Source organism: Triturus cristatus, chromosome 8, assembly GCF_964204655.1.
Source record: "Triturus cristatus chromosome 8, aTriCri1.1, whole genome shotgun sequence".
Taxonomy (NCBI): Eukaryota; Metazoa; Chordata; class Amphibia; order Caudata; family Salamandridae; genus Triturus; species Triturus cristatus.
In genome coordinates, this window is record NC_140591.1 from 145,215,883 (window position 1) to 145,240,422 (window position 24,540).

Below are 24,540 nucleotides of genomic sequence, written 5' to 3' on the forward strand. Positions count from 1 at the left end.
TCTAAGGTCTAGTTTGGAAAATAACCTTTCTCCTTTGAGTAGCAAAATAAGTTTGTTGATATTGGGGAGTGGAAAATTATCAGTCACAATGTTCTGATTTAACCCCCCTAGATCCACACAGAACCTCAGCTTACAATTCTTCTTCTGTGTGATGACGACTGGGAAGATCCAGTTGGATGTCTCAATGGGGAAACAACCTTCACAACGCGGACAATTAATTACTTGCATTGTAATGGAATGACTTTGTGACAACTTTGTCGTTGTAATGACCGTCTTGTAAAGGAACGCGATGTAATGACTCGTGTTGTAAAAAGTCATATTCATCCTCCTGACTTTGTGTTGCATTGGGACTGTTCCTTGCTTTAACTTCATTTCTCGGACATAACAATTCAATTCACCCATCTCTTCTCTGAAAACCTTGTTTTCCCCCTGCAAAATATAATCGAGTGTTGTATCTTCAACCACCATGACTTGGGCAGCTGCACACAGATTTATGATAATATGCAGGTCATATCGATGATAGCACCCTAGAGGACCTGACTCTGCACCTAACCTTGAATGTGATATTTGTATGCATATAACCAATAATGTTAATTTGCTCACCTTGGGCCAGATTCACTGAACTAACTTAGGACAAAATCCTAAACTTACTACCATTTTGGTATTCACAGAAGGCACTTACTCATTTTAGTATTCACAGAAGGCACTTACACATTTCGGTATTCACAGAAGTTAGGAGTCCTAACTTTAGGACTCCTAAATGCCTTCTGTGAATACCGAAAGTCTTAAAGTTTGGATTTTTCTCAGTTTAGGAGTAGTAACGTTAGGACTCCTAACTTTAGGACTCCTAAATGCCTTCTGTGAATACCGAAAGTCTTAAAGTTAGGAATTTTTCTCAGTTTAGGAGTAGTAAAGTTAGGACTCCTAACTTTAGGACTCCTAAATGCCTTCTGTGAATACTGAAAGTCTTAAAGTTAGGAATTTTTCTCAGTTTAGGAGTAGTAAAGTTAGGACTCCTAACTTTAGGACTCCTAAATGCCTTCTGTGAATACCGAAAATCTTAAAGTTAGGACTTTTCTCAGTTTAGGAGTCCTAATGTTAGTAGTGGGGTGGTGCCCCATGCAAATGAGGTAATCTCTTTGCCTCGGCGCCCGCGCCATATTTTAGACACTTCTAAAGGTGAACAAAATATACTTTCGAAAAGCCTTTCCTTTGTTCCCACCACTATTCCTGACACCTGTAATATCAAGATAGAATTACATCAATTCCTTGGAAATGTTAGAATAAGGTATTACTTCAACAAGGTTCCCAATCAAAACAGACTGGTAGGTACAGGATTGAGGACACCCTCCACCTTTAGACCTCCATCACATTCCATTCATCTTAAAATGTGTGCTTTTGAAAAACAGATGTGATGCTGTTGCTTACCAAAAAAGAGTATGTGAAATATAACACTAGCAAGGAAGAAATTAGGAGTCTGACTTCTCTGAAGAACAACAATAGTATTTGAATTAAACCAGCCTATAAAGGTGGTGCAATGGTGTACATAATGTAGCCGATTATAAAATGGAAACTAGATAGATTCATTCTAACTCATTGCTTTTACAATTTTGGGAAATTCTTTTCCTAGTGAGACAAGCCCACTTACATCCTGAAACGTTTTTAGGTTAGTCATTGTTTTTTTTTTTAATCTGTTTTTATTTTATGCCAAAAACAAAGAAAAAGAAAGGTAGTAGACAATAACGCACAGCATGCACCAACAGATGTTGAAAATCAATGAGTACACAGCAGTTACAACAATGAATACACTGCACAAAGCACACAAACACAACAGCCAATATGGCACAACACACAAAGATGCAACAGTTTCTCTTTGTTTCATATGGGCCATGATGGACAACGGAGAAACTGCAGCCCTTATCCTCCTGGACCTCTCGGCCGCCTTCGACACTGTCTGCCACCACACCCTCCGCACATGCCTCCACAACGCAGGGATCCGCAACAAAGCACTGGACTGGACCACCTCCTTCCTCTCCGGCAGAACCCAGAGTGTTCGCCTCCCACATTCCGCTTCAAAGACACCAAGATCATCTGCGGCGTACCCCAAGGATCATCCCTCAGCCCGACACTTTTCAACATCTACATGGCACCGCTCGCCAACATCGCCAGATCACACGTCCTCAACATTGTCTCATACGCCGATGACACCCAGCTGATACTCTTCCTCACCAAGGCCCCCATCACCACCACTGCCAAATCCAACCTCCATGAAGGAATGAAGGCCATCGCTGAATGGATGACGATCAGCCGACTGAAACTGAACTCGGACAAGACGGAGGTCCTCATCATCGGATCCACCCACTCCGCCTGTGACGACTCATGGTGGCCGGCCGCACTGGGGGCTGCACCGACGCCCATTAGTCACTCACGCAACCTGGAAGTCATCCTGAACTCCGCACTGTCAATGACCGAGCAAGTAAACGCTGTCTCCTCCTCCTGCTTCAACACCCTCCGCATTCTCCGCAAGATCTACAGATGGATCCCCACCGGTACCAGAAGGACAGTCACCCAGGCCCTCGTCAGCAGCAGAGTGGACTATGGCAACGCTCTCTGCAGGAACATCAGCCAAACTCCAGAAACGACTACAAAGCATACAGAACGCCTCTGCACGCCTCATCGTCGACATCCCCCGCCACAGCCACATCTCAGCCCACCTGAAAGACCTTCACTGGATCCCTGTCAACAAGATGATCACCTTCAAGCTCCTCACCCATGCTCACAAAGCTCTCCACAACACCGGACCAGCGTACCTCAATGAGCGACTTAACTTCTACACATGAACCGCCAGCTTCCCTCCGCTGACCTCACCCTCGCCACCGTCCCCTGCATCCGTCGAATGCCCGCCGGCGGCAGATCGTTCTCCCACCTCGCCGCTAAAACCTGGAACACCCTCCCCATCCGCCTACAACAGACCCAGGACCTGTTGGCCTTCATGAGACTCCTCAAGACCTGGCTGTTCGAGCAATAGTAGCACCCCCCCCCTCCCCCCCAGCGCCTTGAGACCCTCACGGGTGAGTCGTGCGCACTACAAATGATTGATTGATTGATTGATTGCCAGTCAAGGTTCCTGGCTCGAGGCAAGGCCAGTGCAGCTGTCCTAAGACTCTAGTCCATAATATTCCATACAGTGAATCCATATTGTATGAAACCTATGAGGGCAGCCCCTGCTATGATAAGTGACCTTTTCAGCCGCCATGTATAAGTCCATTCCCCTTCTTTATTCATGAATGGTAGGTACTTCCGAGCCCCACCACAAGCTAGCCACATCCCTCTTTGCTACCACCAATCCCAGGGTGCTGAAGAGGAGCTTTAAAACACGAGACATCAACATCATTGGGAATCCAAGTCAGTAATTTTTTTACTAGAATGTCTAATTTATTTTAGAGGATTTTTGTTACATGGGGTCGCATGTGACATAGTTTCATACACAGGTGTGTCCATAACTAGTCCTAATGAAGACCCACTATGATGCAATAAAAGCACACGCTTTTTATGGGGTTGGAAAGGTTGACAATCTCATATCCAGTTTTACTAATGTATTCCCAGACATAGGCAATTGCATTACTGACACAGTCAGCCCATCTATGGTGAACCACAGATTTGAACATATTGGACAGGCATATTGGAAAACTATAAAATGTGGGTACAAGTGTTACATTACTTTCCTTTTGAGGCACTGCACGAGCACTGTTTTTCACTGATCACGGATGGAGCACCTATTTGTTGAACGTAATCAATAGCTTGATTCATGTAATTGTTTAACACTTCGGATTGAGATCCCTTTTGTACTCATAAAATTCATGCCAATTTGAATGTTTGTGTTGTTCAGCCCTACATGGTTTTCCTCATTTCAAAAGAGATACTGAGTTGTGAAGTTGAATTTGGTCCAAACTGAATAATTCATTCTTTATCTATTTGACAGAACCAATTGTGTTTGTATTGCCCAAGTTCTGAGGAGCACAGGGTTCCCCCATGGTTATTTAAAGAGTATCATGAACGCGGGGGCAAAAGCAAAGAAGCTGTCAGAAGGTGCACTGAAAGTTCACCATCAAATGGTGGCGCACTGCCAGTGCACTCCCTGAGGGCAGGTCTCTGGAGGGGGTCCCAAGGGCCCCCCAGACATCCCCCTGCATCACTCACTGCACCCACATGTAAAGAGATCACTAATCCCTCCTCAAAGAGCAGGCGAGTTATTTCATTTCAATGCCCTGACCCCAAGACAACATCTCTTTGCAGCTTCCCTGAGGGCAGTGCATTCTCTGTAATAGGGCACATATTCCCTGTTTGCACACAACACACCTATTTAAAGGTGGAGCAAGGCTCAAACAGGAAAAGTGCGCCCAATGTGTAATAAGGGTCCAGCGATCCTAGCAACACCCACTCTCCAAAAGAACAAATGGCACGACCAAAAACCAGGATTCAGTATCTCCAGGGTTCAGGTCTTCTGATGCTCAGACTTCACATCCAAAACACAGCCACCGTGTTCCCGAAGAAAGGTACGAAACCCAATTATAACACTCAACAAAGAATACACGTGGCAAGGTTTAGTCTCACTTTAGCACGCCATTCACCACACTAGATGTTAAATATAATTTCACTAGCCAATCTTTGATTTCATCATTTTCACTAGCCAAATCCCCAAGTCCTGGAAACAAACCATCATTGGCTCAACTTTCAAAAAGGTGCCATAGATTTGATCTAATTGGGTCACTTATCTGCTCTGACAAAGGCCACTCTCAACGCATCTTGCATGTGTGTTTGTGTCGCGAAGCACAGATTTCATTGACCAAAGAGATAGTCATATCTGTGCAGCACTTATGACTTTCTGTGTACATGAGAAACATTTGTATGCAGTTCTGGAGACATTGTTCTGCCACTGATAAGATGTTAATGGGAAAACATTGAGACATTTCTGTGTCCCAAAAGAGATTTTTATTTATCAAGGCAAAATGGGCACATTGTAGAATCATGTTGACATCTGTGGGGAAATACATGTTTTTATCAGTGCCTGGAGAGGTTTAAATTCAAGGAGGACAGACAATTAAAATGACAATAGACCAAAAATGTTGTGACACATAAAACACAATTCTTCATCTAGTGAGAGCCCTTCTATGTGCCAACGTAAAGGCAGTCCTGCATACCAGAAAGACCCTTATGGGCATACTTTGCCACTTTATGTCTGCATTAAGGATTCCTCTGTGGCAAACGTGTCCTATTGGAAATACACTTTCTCCCATCTCTTGTCCTTCCACAATGTAGTTCATTTACATCTTCTGTTCCCGGACTAGTTCAAACAGGATTACTCACCGAATCAAATCTTTAAATGTGCTTATTATAAATGCAAACATCTTGTTCTGCCGTGCAACACCACCATGAATGAATTTCTGGCTTTGGTGGGCTATTAGATTACCAAAATGTGAACCTTTTCCCAAACATTTTGTGTCATCTTCAAACAGCATTCTTACTTTTCTTGAATCCAGTTGCCAATTTGTGATCCTACTTTGGAACTGTTTCTACACTGAATGCAGCATACCGCTCATGGTCCACTGGGTACCACAATGAACCTTGATATCCTATAATGTATGTCAGTCATGTTTTCTTTCTTTTAAAGGAGCTACTGCCATCAATGGGATGACCGTGGTCAGAGAAGGTGCTGCATTGCTCCCTTGTAAATTTGATGCAAAGATAACCGTCAACGGTACCAAGGTGGTCTACTGGCAGAAGGCAGTTTCCTCATCGCTGGAGGTTGTTGTGGAGGCCCACAATGGCCAAGAGAAGCCCCAGAATCAGAACCCAAAGTATGTGAACCGCACTAAACTGGACTCAGATGGCTCATCGCTGATTCTTCAGCATGTTGGCGTACAAGATGAGGGGACCTACCAATGCATCGTGTTCGAAAAACCTCAGAAGCTTCTCTACAAGATCCATGACTACACTCTTCGGTTGAAAGTTATTGGTAGGAAAAAAGTAATTTTATAAGTTATTCTCTATCTCTGTTTTTTTCTTCAAACTCTGGATTGTCCAAGCTCAAGTTTATGAAATAAACAAACAGAGAAACAGTCTGCATATTAACTGCAGTTAGAGTGCCTGAGTGACTATAATTAAATTACTGCATGCCATGAGCTGTGAGCATCTGTGCTTCCGCAAATATTTAACTATGTTGTAGAAAAAGAGAGTGAAAATCTGTGGGAGCAGGCGGGAACGAAACAACTTTTATGATTTTTTTTCATCAATTATGACACTATGCTATTGTCGCCTCCTGGAAGGCCACTGCACGCTTTGACTACGCCTTTTGTAAATATATCCTACAGGGGCACTATAATCTGTAACTTCTTGTGGAGGAGATATTTCAATATAATATCTCATCCAAATTCGCAATGATTCAGAGAGAAATGAGAGATGAAAGCACTAGACCCTGCCCAGGTGGAGAAACAGTGAAGGTCCCTTGATCTGAACAGCATGGATTCCAATCGGCCACAGTGCCACACCAGTCCATTGAAGGACCACAGTGCCAGCACCGCCATTGCCTTGCTAAAAACATAGACGGTCATATCATGAGGGCCTGTCCTAGATCAGTGCAGAACTGAGCGCCTGTTTTTGTGTGCCTGCAGAGTGCAAACTGCATTCATTTAGCACAATATGTTTCTGATGTAGAACATTCTTTTTGCCAGCCCAGCTCAGAAATGTAGCGAGGCAAACCCTGCTCACTGTTTCCTAGCTGTACTGTCTGAAAATGAAGCTCTAACTCCGATAAATATTGAGTTAAAAAAGAATTCATTTTAGGCTGCAAGCTGTTAAAAACAGGCACTTGGCTCTGCACTGAGCACTGAATGGTCTAGGGGCTTCATGAAGGCTCAGGACACAGAAAAAAACAACTCTGTCCAAGAGGGCCTTAAGATGTTCCCCCACTCCCCAGTGGTGGCTGTCATCTACTAAGGAAGATGGGGCGGTCAAATAAAATACAAAAATTAAAAATAAAATGCAAAACACTTACCGGATCCTGACGACGTCCTCCTCGCACTCCCACCTCTTCAGCAAGGACTGCAGTGCAGGCCCAGCAAACTCCCTCAACCAGTCCTGCTCACGTGCTGTTAACCAGCATGCAAGCAGTGCTCTGATTGGTGGGAGCGGCCTCTGTCAGCACTCCAGAGGGAAGTGAATGCCTGCACTTTGCTCTCAACCTAGCTGTCTTAAGACAGCTGGGTTGGGAGGTTCTAAAATGCGCATGTGAGGCTGGCCGTCGCAAGACGGCCAGCCAAAAGGACATGCGCACTTTAAAAAGTGCAAAGGCAGCCCTTTGCCAACCTCTCCTCCCTGCTGTCACTCAGGAGGCCCCACCCAGTCCTGACGCTTGGCTCAGGACGGGAGGATGAAAAATAAAATGGTAATAAGTTACCATTTTATTTTTAATCTCTGGGGCTTTGGGAGGCAACTAAGTGGGGCGACGCTCCCCCGCTACAATAGAGAAGCCACCCCTGCCACTCCCACAAAAATAAATATTCTTGAAAATGGTTTGAAAGGTTTAATTTCAAAGCACATAGTTCTCAAGATAAGCTTATGAAATAATTCAATATTTATTTGAATCTAGCCCTAGGTAATGCAAGCATCAGATAAAAGCCGTTTTTGTCTTGGGCTAGATTTATGAAAGGATTGTGTTGCCCTTGCGGCACACCTGATGTCGCAAGGGCAACAAAAGCCTTAGGTGAGATTTACTACACACGCAGAGCCACCTTATGCGGCCCTAGCATGGCATAGTAAATCTGAAGTAATTTAATGGAGCGCAGGTCACTGCCTTGCGCTACTCTGCCCTGGGAAGGCGTTCCCTGGGTGGAGAGTGGGAGTTCCCACGCATCCACCCATTGATTGTGGCACATTCCCAGATTTGCTACTGCATCAAAAAAAAATACACCTTCGCAGAGAAGGTGCAAGAAGGAGAAATTACTTTATTTCTCCTAATTTCTTTCCTCTTTCTATGGGTGCTGTTTTCTGCAGCACATATAGAAAAAGGAAAGAGCCTCAAAGGGTTGTTTTTGTGCAGAAAGGTGTCCCTTCCTACATAAAAAACTGTGCCTCTACCACAGCCACCCTTGAACCATGATGCAAGGGTGCTTGCGTTGGTGCTAGGCTGCACTGTGTGTCTTCGATCAAACATGGTTGCAGTTTCTCATGCTGCTTCTTGCCGTGTCCCTGCCCCTCGCTACTGCTGTTACTGCTGGAAGTTCAAGGCCCTCCTCCACCCACAGGCTCCCGCCTGCGCCTCATCCCTGGTGGCCCAGTGGTCGGCTGTAAGTATTGTAAGTATTGCTCTGCCTGTTCCTGTCTGCTTTCTCTCTTTTTTTTGCTCATTTGTGCTTGCTCTGTCCATCCGATTGTGTTCTGTCTGCTTTCACTCTCTCTGCTCATCTGTGCTTGTTTTCTGTCCATCTGATTGCGTTGAGTCCCTGTCTACCTCGCTTTCTTTCTGTTTTTCGTGATCCCCATTGTGCTGCCTCTGCCCCCCTCTGCTTCCCCCCGAGTGAATAAAGTTGCCTCCTTGTCTTTTTTGCTTTTTTCGCTGTCCTTTCCTCCTTTCCCCGCCGTCCGCTTCCCACTCTTTCCCGCCGCTGCGTCCCCTGCGGCCCCGCCCCCCTCCCTCCCATTGGCTCCCGCTACCCGCCTCCAAGCTGCTCCTACCTCCCTCCACCCCTTCTTAATGCAAGCCACTGCACGGCCGCGCGCAGCGGGCATGCCGCTGGCGCGCCGGAGGTGCGCCAGAGGCAAGTCATCTGCGCCCGTCCGTGCCTGGACCGCGCCCAGCGTCAGAACCCCTGGCCCCCGACAGGCCCACCACGCACGACGGACCTTCGACACCACCATCCTCCTCGCACTCAACACCTGCCTGCTACCAAGCCACCCCGAGGCGCACACACGGACCATTCTCCTGCCGAAACTGCTGCTACACCAGGACCCGAACCACCGCCTCCCACACCAGCCCAGGAAACAACAACGACCTTAAGTGCATCCTACTCAACACCGCTCCGTACACAAGCACGCCATCGAACTCTGGGACCTCCTCGACTCAACAGCCCCAGACTTCATGACGGAAACCTGGATGAACGCCTCCTCGGCCCCTGACATAGCCATTGCCATCCCGGACGGCTACAAAATCATCGGGAGGGACCGTACCAACAAGCCCGGAGGAGGAATCGCCATCGTCCACAGGAACACCCTTAGAGCCACGTCCAGCACCGAAGAAACTCTCAGCACCGCCGAGCACCTACACTTCCAGATCCACACCGACCCCAAGACCACCCTCAGAGGAACACTCATTTACAGACCATCGGGTCCACGCCCACAATTCAACGAATCCATCGCCGACTTCGTCCGCACGCACGCCCTCGCCACCACAGACTACATCCTCCTGGGGGACTTGAACTTCCAACTGGAGAACAACAACGACAACAACACCACCACCCTGCTCGACAACCTCTCCAACTTCGGACTGAATTAACTAGTAAACACGCCGACCCACCACACAGGCCACACGCTGGACCCCATCTTCCCCGCCAGCACCACGGTCAGCCACGGTCAGCCACACCACCACTCTCCACTGGACCGACCACCGATGCTTCCACTTCTCCTACAAGAAACTCACCGCACACATCCAACCACCGCAGATCCCCCGAAGATGCTGGAGCAAAGTCACCACTGACCAGCTGACCGCCACCCTCGCCCAGGGCCACCCGGCCAACGCCTTGGACACCAACACCGCCGCCCAAAACCTCACACAGTGGATCAGCAACTGCGCCGACACCCTCGCCCCTATCAAGAACCCTCCGAACAAGCACAACAGTAGGAGAACCACATGGTTCACCACAGACCTCAAGGACTCCAAAAAATCCCGCCGAACTCTAGAGAAAGCCTGGCGCCAAGAGCAGACTGCGGAAAACCTCGAGGCCCTTAAGACCGCCACACACAAACACCACCAGCTCATCCGCATCAAGAGAACGGCCTTCAGAGAGCGCATAGACAACAACTCACACAACAGCAAGGAGCTCTTCAGCATCGTGAAGGAACTCTCCAACCCAAGCTCCAACTCCGACGACATCCCCCCTCACAGGACCTCTGCGACTCCCTCACGGCCTTCTTCCACCACAAGATCGCCGACAAACACGACAGCTTCGCAAACCAGACGCCTCCACCAGCCGCAGAACCAACGCCCCCCACCGCCCTCCACAATCGCTGGACCCCCGTCAACACCGAAGATGTCACCCAGATCATGAACACCATCCACTCCGGCTCTCCATCCGACCCCTGCCCTCACCACATCTTCAACAAAGCAGACACCATATCGCACCCCACCTCCGAGACATCATCAACAGCTCCTTCGAATCTGCCACCTTCCCTGAGAGTTGGAAACACACTGAAATCAACACCCTCCTTAAGAAGCCGACTGCAGACCCCAAGGACCTCATGAATTTTCCGGCCCATCTCCCTGCTCCCCTTCCCGGCAAAGGTCACCGAGAAAGCAGTCAACAAACAACTGACCAACTTCCTCGAAACCAACGGCTCCCTTGACCCGTCCCAGTCTGGCTTCCACACCAACTAGAGCACCGAGACCGCCCACATCGCCGCCACCGACGACATCAGAACCCTGCTCGACAACGGAGAAACCGCAGCCCTCATCCTCCTAGACCTCTCAGCTGCCTTCGACACGGTCTGCCACCGCACCCTAAAAACACGTCTCCACAACACAGGGATCCAGGGAAAGGCCCTGGACTGGATCTCCTCCTTCCTCACAGACAGAACCCAGAGAGACCGCCTACCCCCGTTCCACTCAGAGGCCACCAAGATCATCTGCGGCGTACCCCAAGGCTCATCACTCAGCCCGATGCTCAACATCTACATGAGCCCCCTCACCGACATCGTCCATGCACACGACCTCAACATCATCTCCTACGCCGACGACACCCAGCTGATCCTCTCCCTGATCAGAGACCCACTCACCACCAAATCCAACTTCCAAGAAGGAATGAGGGCCGTCGCCGAATGGATGAAGATCAGCCGCCTGAAACTGAACACAGACAAGACGGAGGTCCTCATCCTTGGACCATCCCCCTCCGCCTGGAACGACTCCTGGTGGCCTGCCGCCCTGGGCACAGCACCAACATCCACTGACCACGCACGCAACCTAGGGTTCGTCCTGGACTCATCGCTCACCATGACCAAGCAAGTCAACGCCATCTCCTCCTCCTGCTTCAACACCCTCCGCATGCTATGAAAGATCTTCAAATGGATCCCCATGGAAACAGGAAGGACATTCACAAGCCGGCTCGACTATGGCAACGCACTCTATGCAGGGACAACGGCCAAGCTACAGAAAAGACTGCAACGCTTGCAGAATGCCTCCGCATGCCTCATCCTGGACATCCCCCGCCACAGCCACATCACCGCCCACCTGAGAGACCCTGTCAACAAGAGGATTACGTTCAAGCTCCTCACCCACGCACACAAAGCGCTCCACAACGCCGGACCCGAATACCTCAACAAACGCCTCTTGTTCTACGCCCAACTCGCCAACTCCGCTCAGCCAGCCTCGCCCTCGCCACCGTACCACGCACCAGAAGAACAACAACAGGCGGCAGATCCTTCTCCTACCTCGCCGCCAAGACCTGGAACTCCCTCCCCACCCACCTCCGACTGACCCAAGACCTTCTCACCTTCAGGAGACACCTCAAGACTTGGCTGTTCGAGCAGTAGCAACACCCCGCCCCCCCCACCCTCAGCGCCTTGAAACCCTCGCATGTGAGTGTTGCGCTCTATAAATGTACTGATTGATTGATTGACTGATTATGAGATGCATGGTACTGAAGAAGTGCAAACTCTGCCCACGTATTTATTGTTACCATAAGTTGACAACCAAGCTGCACTGTGCAATTGTGAGTTACATGGCTCCAAATGAGGAATAACTGTATAGACATGCAGTTACCATGTGGTATTCTGCATGATTTTCGTTTCCAAGGGGCTCTAAGCATGTAGTAAATGTGTGCAGGGGCCTCTATGTGGGGTGGGGGTGCAGCCAGTTTTGAAGCAATGAGCCAGCATTGAATCCCTCCCGTTTGGCAGTGAAAAAAAGTCACATTTGAGGCTTGTTTGCTGCTGCAGACAAAGCCCTGTTGTTTTACTGGCCGTAATTACTGGCTGGGAAAATCTGGTCTGGTGTTCCCGCACCTGAGAAAAATGAAGGCAGAAGCACTGGACCAGGTGGACAGGTGGAGCGGTATGCCAATGGAAGTAGGGTTCTTCTTACTCGTTACCAGCCATAGGGGTGAATGGACATATCCCTTAATTCAGCATGGCTTCCATCCCCTCAAGCAAGCCAGCTCTTTCTGACTGGTAACCAGCCCATCTGCAGCTGTGGCTCTTACAATCTGGAAAGAACCACCCCAAACTCTGTCAGCTTCTGTCCCATGGTTCTCAGAACGTTTCGCAAGACACCCAGCGCCTGTCCACTCTTTAATTGCTTTGACATCTCCTTGAAAAACCTCCTCCCACTGTGTTCCCTTACCTCAAGGAATTTCTTTTCCTTATTATCAGGACAGAGACCTGATTTCCCTGACTCTAATGTTATCCAACCCTCTTTGCTCTTTTGATCCGTCTGCACCCAACTGTATGGATCTGAACAACAGCATCATAAAGGCCGCCTCATACAATGATACTTTCTATGTGGATCCAACTATTCTCTCAACCCTTTTAAAGGCCTTTTTGACACCGTGAGGGCAGCTGTCTATTCGCTAGCCTTTCCTCTCTCCCCAGCTAACCACCTAAATCATGTTGGCCAATGTCCTTCCGTTGACCCATAAGCAGGCTCTCCATATTTATAACATTTTCTGTGATGGAGTCATCTGCCCCCAACATAGCGGCAACTATTGCATGGGCTATTCAATTGTTCATCTTGATAGAAACAATAAGACAGGAGGAGGGGTTGCCATCATTTCTAAACAACCCTCTTGAAGCATGCCATTTTCTGTATGAGAATTGATTGGGGCAGAAGGTCTAGGCTTCTGTTTCTTTGTGTCCCCTCAGTCTTTTGCAGGAGCACTGATTTATCGTGTCCCAGGCTATGCCCGGGAGTTTATTAACTTTTTGGATGACACTTTGACTCATCTATCCCTCCAATATGCTAATTTTACTGTGCTGGGGGAATTTTGACATTTAAATTAACAATACTGCCAACAAATGTTCCTTGTTTCTGCTAGATAAGAAGATCTCTCCCACCATTTTTTTTTTTTTTGCAGTTTTATATAGCGTGAACTCGACCCATAGGTACTGGAGTGCTTTACATGAGCACCAGTTACATTACATCAGGTCATGTTTTTTTTAGGCATGGGAGATTAATTGATTTGCCCAGAATCACAGGATGCTGAGCTGACACTGAGACTTGAACCCGGTCCCCTAGCTGCAAAGTCGGCAACTCTGACTGTAATGTTGTATCCTCTTCACAGGACATCCCCAGGAGATCCTTCTCCCAAGTTATGGCTACCTCTACGCAACAGGGAGGTCATATGATCAACCGTATTTCTGAAAGTGCCCCGGGGGTGCAACGGGTATGTTCACCCACTTTGTGTGCCCCTGGGGCACTTTGGCTTTACAGAACGAGCCAGAGATGCTTGGGACCCTCTTCTGTAATACAGATAGAGCTTGCACACATGTAGTGCCATGGCTACCGCAAGAGGGACACGCTCCAATGCAAATGAGGTAATCTCTTTGCTTCTGCGCACGCTCTGTATTTTAGACGTGGATGCAAAGGCAAAGAAGCTGTCAGAGCGTACTAAAAGTGCGCCACAAAAAGGGGTGCATTGTCACAGCACCTCCTGAGGGATGTAAGGGGGTCTCATCGATTACGTTTGCTCAGGCCTCTATTTTAATTCCATAATTATCTCAACTCCCTAAAGTCACCGGCTATTTTTAAATCACAAAAAAATGTATGTCTTTAAAAGCGTGTACTACGGGAGTTCTCCCGGGTCAGGACATCTGCAATAAGCTTGCACATTTTTATTAGGATAAAATTGTCAAACTTTGCCCAACGCGTTGGAAGCGCAGGCGGGCTATCAATGAAAATAATGTGACACCAAAAGTTATGTATCATTCCCAGAAAAGCAGCCGATATGGGCTCAGATGTACAGTTTAGCTACTAATTTAGAGAGGGGTTATAATGTATAACCCCTAAAAAGCAGCGGTGGTTTACTTTCCTCCATAAATCTCATTTTTGCCCTCTCAGGGGGATTACGAATGCTCTGCTCCTTTATGGATGAAAGTACAGGACCCCTCATTTTAAAATGAGTATGTTTTACCACTCTTGTCTAAATTACGGTTTTCCACCCCTTTATGTTAAAGAATTTGATATAGTGTGCATGCTGTAATAGGAAAGGAAACATATGTTTTACAACTTAAAATTTAGAATATATATTTATTAATGTATGCTTAGAAATGACTGCCAGCTGTTCGTTTAGCTCCTTACAAAAAGCAAAAAATAAAAGTTCTTGTGACGCCTCAGTTTCCTGCGCCAAATCCCTTTAATGCAAAATGATGCCACTTCTGTGTGAAAGTGATTTGCACGTGGTTAGGAGCAAGTTAGATGGCATCATTGTCCACATATTTGAAGCCACAATATAAGCACAATACCGCCATCATGTAGGATGGAGTTACACTAAAAGGGTTATTAGAGCATTGCGAGTCCATAGTCTCGCACCCTAATTGTAGATGGATGGTCAGAAAGCAGCGTGGGTCGCCAGGGCCTGGGGCAACATTTTTAAAGAAAGTACTGCTCCCCCTAACCCGTGGACGGTTAGCTCAGGAAGTGCTAATAGTTCACGGATAAGGGGGCACAATACTTTCTTTCAAAATTTTGCACCCCCTAAGAATTTTGCGCCTGGGGCAACTGCCCCTGTGGACTCCCCATGTTACACCACTGTCCGAAAGAACCATGTTTTGGTTCCAGGCATGGGCAGCAGGCGTAGACGAGCACAGGCCAATCGCGCCTTGCTTTAGTGGGGCGACCTGAGGTTACCTAAAAAATGCTTTAAATATTCTTTTTTAATTGAGTGCCACCTGTGCATGTTCATTATCCTCAGATTACCCTTAAATCTTTTAGTTCCCCTAGTTTAGTTGCCCTCTGTTTCCATTCCTCCCGCCGCTGCCCTTCCCCCTTACACTGCCCCTCCATACACACCCCTCCTGTGACCTCAAATGTATCGCAAAGTATCAGGAAATGCAGAAAACTTGGTCTAGGCGGGGCGCCACCTGAGCACAAGCGGATCCTGGATCCGGGGGTGCAATGCAGGCTGCTGTAGCCCCTGAAAGTGGGCATGGGGGGTTGGGGCGGATGGGGGGGATTGTTCAACTCAAATCCTGCAAATATCTGTGAGTGATGGAGTCTAGGGACCCGCATAAGATTCTGCAGGTGGTGGCGGTGGGGTCATTTTGCTTTAAGCCACTCTTTGGACACTGTCCAACTGACCGGAACAATCTGATATATAGCTTTTGATTCATTTTCAGCTAACTTCAGCCGCCCATCCATAGCGCAAGAGCCTCCAGGGAAGTTGAGGAACGGAACAGCAGTGAACCTCACGTGCTCCTCTGTCGGGGGATACCCGGCACCCAGAGGGCTGGACTGGATCATTTCAGGCAGAAATGACACCATTGAAGGAGAAATGCAGACGCCTCAGGATGGTGATACACAACTATACAACGTGACCAGCAGGTTGCCATGGTTCTCTACCGCAATGGTGAACATCAGTTGCAGGATTCAGCTAGTGCAAGATCTTGGGTCCCTCTCCTCCGAAATCTTGTCCGTTGGTAAGTATGTCGGGGAGTCTCTTACCTGGGCTACAGATTCTCTGAAACCCAGCTTTGATGTCTTGTGCAAAGTGTTGGTTGATAATTAGCATCCAAGATCACTTACAATCATTGCTGAGGGCAGCACTTTTATTGACTGAGTAATGTCAGTTTCTGGGTGCTGGCACCTCTATTTAGTTAACGCGATAGAACTGGCGCTCTACCCAATGGGTCTTTCTAATGGGGCACTTGTCGGTTGTGCTTTTGGTGAATGGCAGAGATGGACAGTTCGGAGTGCTATGTTGTGACTATGAGTAGTTGATGCTACAGGTGAGTTGTACATATCTGAAAAGAAATTGATAATATCCAAAGGTTTGAGTGTTATCTTGAATAAATATTCAATATATATGTAGATGAATGAATAATATAAACAGGTTACAGATGTTATATGTAAACACATTTTCAGGCCGTAGTTTGCCCACATATGCGATTGAGCCGCATGTACAGCGAGAACCTTTGACAAGATGCAAGTTGAACGTTTCGAGGTATACTTGGGTACCCTAATCACCCATGAACATCATTCTTTCCAATTGCCTATCTCGTGGTCTGGCCTCCGTGGACGGTAGAGTATGGTGGCTTTTCATAGTAGGGTAGAAATTGGTCCGCAGACATCTGGCCATATGCCCCTACGAGAAAGCCGGTCCCTGTGGTGCAGAGTCCCTTCTTACATCAGTGCCCTCAATGGTTTATACTCTGTCCCAGCCAGGTGGTATGTGATGCATCATTGCTTGAATGGTGGGAGCCAGGCAGATCAGGGCTTGGTTGTTTTCCTGGAGAGACTGTGTATGTAAGTACAGTGAGCTGATCAGTGGTGGCTGCCTCGGGACGGGGGTAGTGGATGGAAAAGAGGGCCGGCCAAGCCGTCATGCACACTTAGGGAGTCCAAACCACTCCTGCTCCCTCTGATGACAGAGAGCCTTGCCAATCCCACACCTAACATGATTTTAAGTAGCACAGAAGAATAAAATGATAATTGCATCTTGTGATCATCATTTTCTTTTCTTTTGCACTGCTCAATGAGCAGTGGGGTGATGCACCTCCGCCTTAGCGGAGGAGACGCCACTGGAGCTCATGGAGGGAGAATGCCCTCAACCATTAGGTAATTGCTGCCCAAGAGGAGAGTAAAGGTTGTGCTTCAAAGAGGCTATTTTAAGGGCAAGTGCCTTTTCCCCTATTAGGATTCCCCTAACTGCATGCACTTGCTGTTTGACTGACATCACCTCAACCAGATGGTGTGACTCCCAAGCAGGCAAGAGAGAGGGGTCTAGCCCTTATCTATATGTCAGTGTTGCTAGCTCCACGCCGGGGCGCTACTGTCGATCCGCCAAAGCTATGAAAGCCCTGAAAGCCCTCTGTGTTTCCTTTCAGGTCAGTGAATGAGGAGACAAAGAAGGGGTGGGTGCCGACGGTGTACACTAAATTCCAGACTATGGAACCAAAAGCAGCCATGGCAAAATGCTCGACCCAACCCCTCTCCCTTCTTGCTCTTGTGCAATCTGTCTCTTTCCATCCATCCATCATCTCTTCTCCCTCTCATCACTTTCCTTCCCTCTTTTTCTATCTGTCTTAAAGCCTTTCAGTGCCTGCTCCAAGCAGGACATCTTAAGGATTTTGAGGGCCTTGGGCCAAACGTATTTTGTGTTCAGTACAGCTTCGAATTCATGATCCAATTAGAACTCTTTTATTCCCTCTTTGGCCAGGTCATTGACAGTGCACAGGCACACCCGTCCAAATTCTAAATGTGTTTCCATCTAATATGCATGGGCTGTGATGTGTGGTTTGAATAGTGTAATACAGCAGCAGCTCTCTAATGTCATTGCAAATAATCTGTCCTAATATTCATTTGTAATGTCCTCTTTCGATCTGTAGAAGCATTTTTATGGGTGATGTATGGTGGTGAAAAACATACACGATGGGCCCGATTCACAAAGGTAAAGTGAGATGAAAGTCTAACTTTACGACTTTTGGAATTCACAAAGGGCATTTATGAGAAGTAAAGTTAGACTACTGTCTCAGTTTTGGTCTCAGTTAAACTTAAGGTCAATACTTAAGTTTCACTGACAGAAAGTCTAACTTTACTACTCGTAAATGCCCTTTGTGAATACCCAAAGTTGTAAAGTTAGACCTTCGTCTCAGTTAACGTTTGTGAAGCGGGTCCCCAATTTATAACAAGCTATATTTGAGAATTATTCAAAGTCATCAGGACTGTACTGTCTGTAGAACAGAGCTGGCTCTTTCAGGGGACCCCCTGAAAAGGTTGGGACAGTGCCCACTTTGTCCATGCCTTAAAACGCCTCTGGCTCCTGTTGACCTCAGGAGCTGTGGAAAGTGACAGAGGCACAAGGAATGGCCTGGACTTTTAAAACAGGTTGCATGGGCCCCAGCCTACCAGGGAAATGCCCAGTAGAATAAGGCCCTGTCTACAATGAAGGAAACCTAACCAAAAGGGAGAGTCATCAGAGAGCCCTACAGAACTCTGACTCCTCTTGGGGATCAAGACCAACAACGGAGAAATATGGACAAAAGACTGGTCTACAGACTGCTAGGGAGATCAGATAGGACTTCTGGGACCTTCTGCTCCTCTTTACTTCTGTGACTGACAAGAGACTCAAGAACAGAAACCTTTTTACCCAGTGACGAAATGTCTGAGCAAGGCAAAACAACTCTGATGACTGATATCTGAAGACCCGTTATCTCAGCAAAAAAGCAGGGAGGGTGCCCCGGACCTTGTTACTATAGAGTGTCTGGTGATTTGTGTACAAACTCTAATACACCTTAATTTCTTTGCCACCCCGTGTTTCCAGTCCATCTGCACTGACACAAAAGCAAGTGAGTTTGTAAAGTACTGGGGTATGCTGGTATCACTAAATAGTTCATTTGCATGGCCCTGTCCTGCGCACACTCACCTTTATATTTCTGCAGAGCACTGTGGGAGCATCTCTCCCAGTGTCCAGGGCTCCTATGTTTGCAGGGCCATTTCCATTTCTTCTTTGAGTGCGGACAGGCCCAAATAAATGCAGCTTCTAAATGGGGGCCACAGGGCACACTAGTGCACGGCTAGGGGGAGCACAGCTTGTAACTAAGCTTAGAGAATTGAGATGTGAAGACAATAAAGATATTCTGCACGGCTGCAGAAAGCAGAGTCCTATGCTTTTTGAAATTGTAGGAGTATTAAAAATGTACCCCAAAAGCTCAAGAATGACACAACATTATACTGCCTTACCCCTGTGGAGAACAATTACAATCTCGGAAGGAGCAGTGCCTAGATGGGGGGTGTGAGGATTTGGGTGTACTACATGGTATGGAAGTGAAGCTTTACTGTGGAACACACTCACAAAAACTGTCTTGGGTCCAGTCAGGCTCATTTGTACAAGCTTAAGCTCAACCCTGGGTAGCTATGGCTTTGAGCTGCAAGGCCTGAAAAAAGGAACTAGTGTAAAGCATTTAACAGCACCAAAGAACTAAATAAGAAATCTACACAACACAAAAGAAATACGTCACCAATTCATAGAAGTAAATTATATTTTTATGAATTTTTAGAGTTCAGGGTGATAGTCGTTCCAGGTCTTAGCTGCAAGGTATGTGAAGGAGCGTCCTCTGCTTTTGGTCTTCTTAATGCGAGGAAGGTGTGCTCTTGCCTGGGATGCAGATCAAAGGTGTCTGGTGGGTTAGTAGAAGTTGAGGCAGTGGTTGAGGTAAGCTGTACCAGTGTTTTGGGGAGCTTTGAAGGCATGGGTGAGTTGTTTGAACTTACATTTTTCCTGGACTAGAAGCCAGTGGAGATTGTTGAGGTGTGGAGAGATGTGGTTAAATTCGTGGGATGTTCAGGATGAGTATGACAACAGAGTTCTGGGTGGTTTGGAGTCAGCATAGGACATGGGCTGGGATTCCGAAGTAGAGGCCTTTCCCGAATCAAGTCTACTTGTGATAAGAGCCTGGGTGAACATTCGTCTGGTGTTCGGTGGGATCCACTTGCAAATTTTTTGTACCATTCATAGGATGTGGAAGTATGATGAGGAGACGTTGTTGACCTGTCTGCTTCTGGAGAGGTTGGAGCCCAGAATGATCCTGAGGTTCTTGGCAGGATCAGCAGGGATTAATGTGAGACCAAATACAGAGGGCCACCAAGAGGCATCCCAGGGGGAGTGAATGTTGCCAAAGATAAGAAATTTGGTTTTGTCTGTGTTTAGTTGGAGGCAGTTGTTTTTCATCCAGGCAGTGACGTTGCTCATGCAGTTAAGGAAAGTTCACTTTGGCAGTGCTGGTTGAGTCGGTAAGGAAGATGATGAACGCGGTGTCGTCGGCATAGGATATCATGTTGATGCTGTGGGCTCTGACGATTTCCGCGAGGGGTGTCATGTAGACGTTGAAGAGTGTTGGGAAGAGCGAACACCATTGTTGGACTTCGCAGATGAATTTCTTGGGTTCTGAGGTGTAGGAGGGAAGACTAACTCATTGAGTTCAGTCCGGGAGGAAGGAGGATATCCATTTGAGGGCCTGTTAGAGTCGGGGATCTCTGGTTGGCGCAAGGTTGCCCTTGTGTCAAGCAGGAACCCTCTCCTCCACGTCAGGGCGCAGGATAACCCCTCGCGAATGACCCTTGCTCACCCTCTAGGTGCGTGGCGTGAGCAGCCAAGGCGATTCCTCAGGCGTTGTTGGTTAAGCACTTACAATCACACACACAGTAAATTCATCAATCCCCCCAGAAACGGACACCAGACTTGGATATATATAAAAATACGCTTCTTTATGTAAAAATAGGTATATATATCTCAGCAGACTTATCACAAGACCAATAACGTTTTCGCTATGCCACCAGGTTGTAAAGCAGGCAAATGTTCTTTGTTCTTAGCTTCAAATGGAGACTTTGTAGTCTCTTGCAAGTGTTACTTGTGGTTCCAGTACTCACAGCGATCGGCTCCTGCGAACGGGGAAATAAGGCGTTGCGGGCCCCGAGCCCGATACTGGGACTTCTTTCGTGACGTGGAGAGTCGGCACAGGTCGGTGCGACTCTCAGCTTCGGAAGTGTTCTTGGGTCCTCAATCAGCAGGTGTGGGCAAGTAGGCAGGCGCGGCCAGCGACCCTTTAGCACGGCGGTGCAGGGGGGTCTCCACAGCGGGGGCGGCGCGGCCTGAGATGTCCGGGGATAGCGAAGCGGGGTCACAGGGCACGGTCAGTGCAGCTGGATGACCCGGCGTAGATCACAGTCGTCGGACGGCTTCCGGCGGGAGGGGTGATAGCGCGGTCAGCGCGCTCCAGTAGCAGGCGGTGACAGGGATGCAGGCGGCCTGGCCCGGGGACAGAGAGTGGCTCTGGACGGAGCGGGGCTCTCACGGGTTTGAGGCAGGCAAGCTTCTGAGTGTCACGGCCCTAGGAGGGGCGATGAGAGGCGCAGTCTCTTTCCAGCGGGATGCACACACGGCTCGAATTGGAGGACGAGCAAAAGCACAGAGAACCCACTGGTCCTGGGGTTCAGTTCAGGGGGCAAGCTCAGATCAAGCCCTTGGAGAATGTTCAAGCACAAAGTAGCAAAGTCTTTTCAGTAAGTCTCTTCCTCTCCTTTCTCAGCAAGGCAAGCAGCAGGCCAGCTCCTCCAGCGTCTTCTTCTCCTTCTAGTCGGGCAGAGGTTCTTTGTGGTAAACAGGATTCTGATTTCTTAGGAGCCAGGCTCCTACTTTTATACCATGATTCTTTTGTTCTTTAGCGCCAGGGGGCCTAGGCCTGGCTCAGTCCAGTTCTGGAGCACTTTGTTATGGTGACTCTGCTCTTTCCTTTCAGCAGCAGGGCAGAGACATCAGCCGCCCCGCAGGGGGCGGCGCCGGCTTTGTGGTGGCAGAGCACAGGTCTATTCAAGAGTCAAGGTGTACTCCTCCCACCCATCCTGGTGTCATCTCCCGGCCCACCACCTGGCAGCCAACCTGTCTCTGGGGATCCCCCCACCCTGCTCCTTACTGTTGCTAGGCAGAACACACACACACACAGCAGAGGCGGACTGAGATGGTCAGGTCAGTAAATACTAACTTTCTAAAAGTAGTATTTACAAACCCAGGATATTAAAATAAACTTGACTACAAGAAGTATTTTATTATTCTGAGTTCAGGCATACTAAACTTGACATCCTACCATGCTCTCTGAGTCCACTGGGGTCACAGCGTTGGCGTGATCCCGGCAGCCCATTCTGGCCTATGGAGAGCAGGTAGCCTTCAATAGTGAAAAACGGAAAGGGCTGTAATTCACTACTAAGACATGCCACACACATCAGGGCATGTCCTACCTTATGCCTACAATGCACCCTGCCCGTGGGCCTACCAGAGGGGTGGCTAATATGTAGGTAAGGGAAGGTTTAGGGACTGGCAAGTGGGGGCACTTGCGCAGTCAGCGCGACGGTCCCAGACCGCGCACAGGGTCTGCGGTGGCAGACCCTAGACACATTTTTACAAGGCCGCTTTCTGTGGGTGGCGCAACCAGCGCTGAAAGCCCACCAGCAGCATTGGCATTCACAAGCCCTGGCACCCCGGGTGCACTTTACTGGGGACTGACAGTGAATCCAATAAACCAATCAGGAACATCAATTACAGGTACACTTTACCTAGGGAGCACTTGCACTGCGGCACGGATTAGCCGTGGCGCAGTGCCCTGAGCGGACAACACCAGCAAAACAATCGAGGCACACCATCAAAAAGTGGGAGGGAAACTCACGCCAAGGTGCCAGGTCTAACACGTGTCCCCTCCAGCTGAAATGTGGGGAGAACTACCCTTGCCCAGGGGGTTCCTCGTCACTAAGGCGGAAATACCTGGACAGACCGTCAGCGTTGGCGTGATCTGTACCAGGACGGTGTTCCACCGTAAAGTCCATACCCTGTAGGGAGATGGACCACCTCAACAGCTTCGGGTTCTCACCCCTCATTTGCATCAACCATCTGAGGGGCCTGTGGTCCGTCTGAACCCGGAAGTGAGACCCAAACAAGTAGGGTCTTAGCTTCTTCAGCGCCCAGACCACAGCAAATGCTTCTCGCTCAATTGCACTCCACCTACTTTCCCGTGGAAGTAACCTCCTACTGATGAAGGCTACGGGTTGGTCCCAGCCCTCCTCAGTCATCTGTGAGAGAACAGCCCCTACACCATGCTCTGAAGCGTCCGTCTGCACTAGGAATTCCTTGGAGAAGTCAGGGGCCAAGAGCACGGGCGCCGTGCACATGGCAGTCTTCAGGGTGTCGAAAGCTTTCTGACAGGTGTCAGTCCAAATCACGTTCCTGGGCTGCTTCTTGGAAGTCAGCTCTGTCAAGGGGGCAACAATCGTTCCATAGCCCTTGACAAACCTCCTGTAGTACCCAGTGAGCCCCAGGAAGGCCCTCACTGCGGTCTGCGTCTTGGGGGGTTCCCAAGCCAGGATGGTCTCAATTTTGGGTTGCAAGGGTGCCACCTTGCCACTCCCCACTTGGTGTCCCAAGTACACCACGGAACCCTGCCCGATCTGGCACTTGCTTGCCTTGATCGTGAGGCCTGCTCGGCGCAGAGCCATCAACACTTCCCAGAGGTGGCGCAGGTGTTCGGGCCAGGTGGCGCTGAACACTGCGATGTCATCCAGGTAGGCGGCACTGAACGCATCCAGCCCAACCAGTACCTGGTTGACCAACCTCTGAAAGGTGGCAGGGGCATTCTTCATTCCAAATGGCATGACTCGGAACTGGAAGTGCCCATCTGGAGTAGAGAATGCTGACCTCTCTTTGGCCCCCTCGGTCAAGGCGATCTGCCAGTACCCAGACGTTAAATCAAACGTGCTGAGGAACCGGGCAGCCCCCAGCCGATCAATGAGCTCATCAGCTCTGGGGATGGGGTGCGCGTCAGTCTTCGTTACTGAATTGAGTCCTCTGTAGTCCACACAGAACCGGAGTTCAGGTGTGGCTCCCGGCGCAGCAGCTTTGGGGACCAAGACCACGGGGCTGGACCAAGGACTGCTGGAGGACTCAACCACCCCTAGCGCAAGCATTTTGGAGACCTCGTCCTTGATGCAAGCTCTGACCCTGTCAGTTACCCTGTAAGCCTTGTGCTTCACAGGTAAGCTGTCTCCTGTGTCCACATCATGGACGCACCAATCTGTGACACCAGGAACCAGGGAGAATCTATCTGGAAACTGCCCCAGCAAGTGGCGGCAATCTTCCTGTTGTTCGGGCGTCAGGGTGGGTGAGAGGTTAACTCCATCCACTGACCCATCTTTCTCAGAGGCCACTAAGAGGTCAGGAAGAGGCTCGGTCTCCTCTTCCATTCCATCATCAGTGGCCAGCAGCATGCCCACTTCGGTCCTCTCTAAGTGGGGCTTAAGGCGGTTAACATGTAGGACCCTCAAAGGGTTCCTGGGAGACCGCATGTCCACCAAGTAGGTGATAGGACTTTTGCGCTCCACAACCTCAAATGGACCTGTCCACTTATCCTGAAGTGCACAAGGCTCCACTGGGGCCAAGACCCACACCTTTTGTCCAGGTTGAAGCTCTACCAGAGTGGCATTCCGGTCGTACCACCGCTTCATCTCCTCCTGGCTGGCTTCCAGATTTGCCTCAGCAAGTTGCCTGAAACGCCTAGTCTGGTTTCGGAAGGCCAGCATGT

At 48.8% G+C, this 24,540-nt stretch overlaps 1 protein-coding gene across 1 annotated transcript in view; it reads left to right on the forward strand.

Annotated features, from left to right (window-relative positions):
* The window catches only part of LOC146801701 (T-lymphocyte activation antigen CD86-like), a 274,430-nt gene that overhangs the window by 147,415 nt on the left and 102,475 nt on the right, over nt 1–24,540 (forward strand). Inside the window, exons 3-4 of the mRNA XM_085621164.1 lie at nt 5,672–6,016; nt 15,598–15,897. Of these exons, the coding sequence (XP_085477290.1) occupies nt 5,672–6,016; nt 15,598–15,897 (645 nt within the window). The remainder of the gene's footprint in view (nt 1–5,671; nt 6,017–15,597; nt 15,898–24,540) is intronic.